Source organism: Haliaeetus albicilla, chromosome 2 (assembly GCF_947461875.1).
Source record: "Haliaeetus albicilla chromosome 2, bHalAlb1.1, whole genome shotgun sequence".
NCBI classification, from domain to species: domain Eukaryota; kingdom Metazoa; phylum Chordata; class Aves; order Accipitriformes; family Accipitridae; genus Haliaeetus; species Haliaeetus albicilla.
Window position 1 is genome coordinate 44196367 of NC_091484.1, and position 5373 is coordinate 44201739.

A 5373-nucleotide genomic window follows, 5' to 3' on the forward strand; every position below is an offset into this window, starting at 1 on the left:
CATTTGTTGGAATTTATTTTTCTTCTTTTTTTCACTTTAAGTGGCTCTGGTAAACAATTTAGGTGATAGGTTTAGTGTTTCCTGTTATCTTGGTCAAGTTAGAGTAGCATTCATGTTAGAGCAGTTTCTAACACACAACCTGTGGTTCTTATGAGTCCAAAAGGAGGTTTGAGTATCTTGTTAGGTCTAATACATAGCCGCTTAGTGCCTTCAAGATCTCAGTTTCGGAGAATCTAAGGCAGAAATAACTCCATGCATGCCACACAGCTTTAAACCCATAAAAACAGCCAACTTAATTCTAAAATGAGGTTACTTGCCAATCCTTCAGCTTCACAGTGCAGTAAACACAGTAACGTACTGTCAACAGATAAACAGTCCATACTATCTATGCTGCCCACAGCATAAAACATGCTCTCTCAGGACAACTTTGCCAGTGCTGTGATGGAACAGACATTTTACAACTCTGGTGTTGAATTGCAAAATAGCTTCTATGAGTCAAATTTCCCAGTGTGAGTATTTACCATAAGCAATCAGATTTTGTCCTTATGTGGCTGATTTTAAGTATTAACATATGAGATTTAAGCAATCATTTCAAGAATTTAAGAATAACAGATGGAAGAACAATACAATATGCTTTTCTTATGGCAGCCTAGCTCACCAGCCTATCTAGCAACTAATTCAATGTGCACTTTAAGGACACATTTAGTGCGCAGCCTGAATCCCCTTCTGGGACAGAACATGCATGGGAAGTCCAGTGCTTTCACCATGTGCGGCCAAGTGGCAGACAACTTTTTAAAAACTGCTGTTGGAAATTTGGCCCTCAGAATATAGATGTAACATAACCTTTGAAATTTCTAAAAATTTAACTGATGGGTATGGTTTTAAAAGCATGTTCCTAATTCAGTCTGAATGCAAATTAACATGTTCAATTTAGAGCATAGATACTATGTACGTCAATAGATCTCATTGATGCATAACAACTCTTATGACCTGATCAACAACTTCAACAGACAGCACTTGATTTCAATGGGCCAAATGTCCCTAGTTGTACATAACTATAAACAAGCATTATAAGGTCCAAAAGGATCATTTAAGCAGAAGAATACATACATGGAGAAAGCTTCCTTTCATAGTCCTTCTGAGGACACTGATACAAAAGAAAGAAACAAGGTGGTTTTGTCATCTGGTGATGGAACATTGTGGCTGTTTTAAGTCCCTAGTGTTATGGCTCTCAAATTTAGCTAATTAAGACATATTTCACCAGAAGAAAATATTTGTAAAGTCAGCGTGTCCCTAACAAGAAGCTATGTTGGTTAAAAAGGTTCACAAAAGAAATTCCCAACATTCTTCAAATATATTCAAATTACTTCCCTAATTAATATTAAGGATCGAAGCTTTTGAGACTGATGTCATAGGGAACAAAATCTTTTTGTTTTCTGATCATATAAAATGATGGCAGTTTTCTTATCTGTACAGATTCTGAGCTCTCTAAGTAAGCTTAATTTGAGAAAAATGAAAGTCATTTCAATAAAGGAGTTTATTCTATTTGCTTTAGTGACAGAGGTCTTTCTAACATCGAATAGTATGTGCCTAGATGAACCGATTAAGTCCAGTCTGCAGAGCACGGAAGACTATGGTGATAAATATTACGAGGTAAGATCTGTATTACTATGACGTTATTTGGGGGAACTGTGGGTCAGATCCTGAGCACTTTGAATTTTTTGGCAAAGGCTCTCCTAACCTCATTGCACAGTATATTCAGCCTTAGAGCATGAGCAGCATGAAAAAAGCTTGTTGAAAGAATTTTCAGGAAATTCATATGCTCGGACACACATACTCTGTAAATCGATTCATGTTTCAATTTTCTTGCAATACAGCCTTGCGATTAGGTTCAGACTTTTTCTGAAATGTTTCTTACTTACACAGTGGGGCCTCAATTAACATTCCTGCCAGGCATTTTATGCACATAATATAACAGATACATTATTAATCCAAAATTAATAAAGGCATGCTTGTAATACTCAAAGAATAATGATAAACAGAGAACATTATAAATCTAATATAGTTAATGGTCTTAAAATTCTACTCTGGAAATTGACTATAAAAATATCTTTGCAGGGTTGCACATTTATTATGTCTCAATAGATGCCAAATGAAATTTGCACAGTTCATCTATATTATTTTTCTTGTCTGCCCTGCAAATACTCCCTGGGAAATGAAAGCCAACCTCTCTTTTTGACTCATCACCACTGGTGTAATAAAGATTCTTCAAACCAAAATACAACTTTAATTATGCTAGTGAAATCCTCTGGTCTTCAGCTCACTGACTTTTATATACTTCAGAAGGGGTGTGCAGGTGCAATCAGAGGGATAGTTTATTCAATGTTTTAATCATGGAGTATGAACTAGAATGGTTCATTCCCCTTCTCTCCCAGTAGCTGGAGAAGCTCCCAAATAGGGACAAGGAACTGAAATGAGGATTAGTAGCATTTGTGTCTTTAACTGAAATTAAAAAACATATTTGTACCTATTTGCTGTTAAGCCTTGGAACCTTATTTTTGTCACAAAAATAAGTGACTTTCAATATGCCCAGGGAAGGAACACTGCCGTATAAGAAAGGGTCATGTTGATATAGCTATTTTTCACACAACAGCTGTCCTTTACATCATGAGACAGGTAATATACCAGGCTCAGTTCTTCATTGTATGCCAGCACAGACACAGAAGGTAGATTTTGTGCTGGCTGCATAAAAATTAGGAGCGCAGGAGCTCCTAATGCATCTTGTGGACTAGTGGAGGACGAAAGCAACTTAAAGCTCAGTGCAATCTCTATGCTGCAAGGCCAGAACAGGCATGATGTGGACTTGACCCAAATGCTTTCCATTCATTTCCCTGGCTGTTAGCCCAGCAGGATACTGGGTCAAAAGCATCCACCCAATGCTTAGGAAGAAATGAGCTACACCTTCAGGTAGCTTGGCCCATCCTCCTGTTCATCCAGACCAGATGAGTAAGAGGCTAGGTCTGTGTCAAGTCACTAAATATGGTCAACATCTTCCCCTCCAGACAACTTCAGTTGGTGATATTAGCAAATGTGGACCTGACAATGACTCTTTTCCACACTTAACTGATGGCACAGGTACCAACACCTTTGCCCAGAAATATTTCCAGCTGACACCATTTGATCAGTTGTGGATACTGATATGGAGATATGCTCTTGTGGTCAGTGTACTGAAAAGGTAAGCAGGGCAATGTCTGCATGTGAAGTATTACATATGAAGTAGCTCACATTACAATGAAGTTTAGCAAATACAGCTAAAAAGCATTAGATATCCAAAAAAGAGTGTTACCTAGCAGCTTTCTAAGGAGATATGAAAATGAATACTTTGTAAGATTAATACCTGGAGTAATGCCCTATAAAATGATAGTATCCTTTTTTTAATTATTTTTCTTTAGATTAAAGATAATATCTTGGAAGAAAAGCAGAGGAGTCTCAATTTTGAAGAAATGAAAGACTGGGGATCAAAAAATATCATTAAAATGAACCCTCCTACAGTAAACAAGATGCCAAATTCAGTTGCTAATTTACCTCTTAGATTCGGAAGAAATTATCCAGAAGAAAGAAGCATTAAACCAATTGCTAATTTGCCTTTGAGATTTGGGAGAGCTTTTGGAGAGAACATACTTAGGCATGCTCCAAAGGTATCACACAGGCTTGGGAGATCTCCCCTTATTAAAAGTTCCAGTCAATCACTTCTAAATTTGCCACAGAGATTTGGGAAGTCACTGTCTGTCAATCTGTCTCAAGACATTCAGGAATCTGAACCAGGTAATACTATGTAAGTGTTCAAGCCATATATTAAAATGCATATTAAATCACAGGTTAGCAATGATCACATACAATCAGACTTCCTTAAGGGATATTCCCTAAGCATTTCAATATGAGTCCAGTTTGCCAAAAGAAAGATTTGTAGGTCATCAAATCAAAAGTCTCATCACAAGAACTAGTAGAGAATCTCTTTATGAAACCTTTTCTAATGAGAAGATGCCAAATAGCCAAAGCTGAAAAAGTTCATATGACAAGATTAAGTTTGACAACACTTTTTAGATCAGGTTTCATTTTGAAAAGTTTAAAGCTTTGGTGAAAAAGGTTCAGATCATTAAAATATCCCATTTCAGCCCTATAAAATGATCAAACAAGATTACCTAAAAAATTACTCTTCCATTTTCTAAACTTATGTAAATTAGAGTTTAAAAAAAGACAAAATTCTAAGGTGAATTGCAGCATTTTGAAAATGCTGGTGTTTTTTTCTCATCCAAACTTTTTTTTTTTTTGCAGATTGTCTTATTGAGACAATGTTCGAGATTTTGATTTTTCATTCCAAGTTAAGATGAATAATTTTTTGAACGTCTCTGAAATTTTTTCAGGATAGGAAAAATATTTCCTGCCCATTACTAAGAATAATTTAAACCATCTCTTCAATAACAGTCCTTCTTATCATATATGCTGCTTTATCTGAACTGTCCATTTGTCTTGGAACCAAGTTTCAGTTGGCTACTCTTGACTTGCATAAAGTAGAAGTTCAGGCCAGGAAAGATAACTGATATGTCAGAAGCCAAGATTCTTTTTTATTTAATTTGGTTTCTTTCATTCCTTTCTCACTGTCTTACCTGATTATAACAGATTTTGTTTTATTTGTCTGATATTCTTAGGGACATGAATTCTAACAGTTACGTTAATACTGGAATGAAATCATGAAGACAGAATCTGAAAGACTTGGAAAAGCTGCAATGTGTTTTCAAAAATAAAGGTCATGAAAAGGAAACATATGAGAACTGAAATGCAAACCTGTCTTCATGTTATGAATAATGTATTTATTCTGTACAAACCCTTGATGTATAAGGCAATGATAATTGTAGTAACTGTTGTAGTAATTACTTCAGTGGCAGTGTAGTATAATTCTCTTTACTTCTGTGCAACTTATGTCCTGTAGGTTGTAAAACCTGATTTCAGAGCAATGGCTGTATAACTGAAAGCATTTTAAGCAAAATTAAAAGAAGCATAGTATGAATAAAGAAGCATGGTACAATAAAAAGAAGCCTATGATGTGAATAACAAACAGAAGAGCAGGATCAAAGCCACTGGTACCCTTTGTGTCGTATGCACCTAAAGAAAATCAAGTAAAATGTAGAGAAAGCACTTTTCATGTTGTTTATGAGTCATGTTAGATATAAATCTGAAACACGACTTGTCAAGAATTTGCGACAAATAAAACCTAGCTTCTTGGACCCCCACAGAGGAATAACATCTAACCAAAGCCACATTGTAATGCAGTTATCTTGGGTTTTATATCTGAGATAATGCCCTCCCTAATGT

General features: G+C 35.8%; 1 protein-coding gene across 1 annotated transcript; it reads left to right on the plus strand.

The window, feature by feature from the left end:
* The first annotated feature begins 1512 nt into the window (after positions 1-1512).
* NPVF (neuropeptide VF precursor) lies at positions 1513-4391 on the plus strand. The gene is made up of 3 exons (XM_069799698.1): positions 1513-1653; positions 3453-3825; positions 4336-4391. Exons 1-3 carry the CDS (start codon positions 1513-1515, stop codon positions 4389-4391), a joined length of 570 nt encoding a protein of 189 aa, XP_069655799.1.
* The last annotated feature ends 982 nt before the right edge of the window (positions 4392-5373 follow it).

Bases quoted from the DNA above. Each gene is read 5' to 3' on its own strand.
- NPVF (XM_069799698.1), top strand. From the start codon at position 1,513: ATGAAAGTCATTTCAATAAAGGAGTTTATTCTATTTGCTTTAGTGACA. The intron at 1,654-3,452 runs GTAAGATCTGTA...ATTTTTCTTTAG, and splicing joins ATGGTGATAAATATTACGAG to ATTAAAGATAATATCTTGGA. The intron at 3,826-4,335 runs GTAATACTATGT...TTTTTTTTGCAG, and splicing joins CATTCAGGAATCTGAACCAG to ATTGTCTTATTGAGACAATG.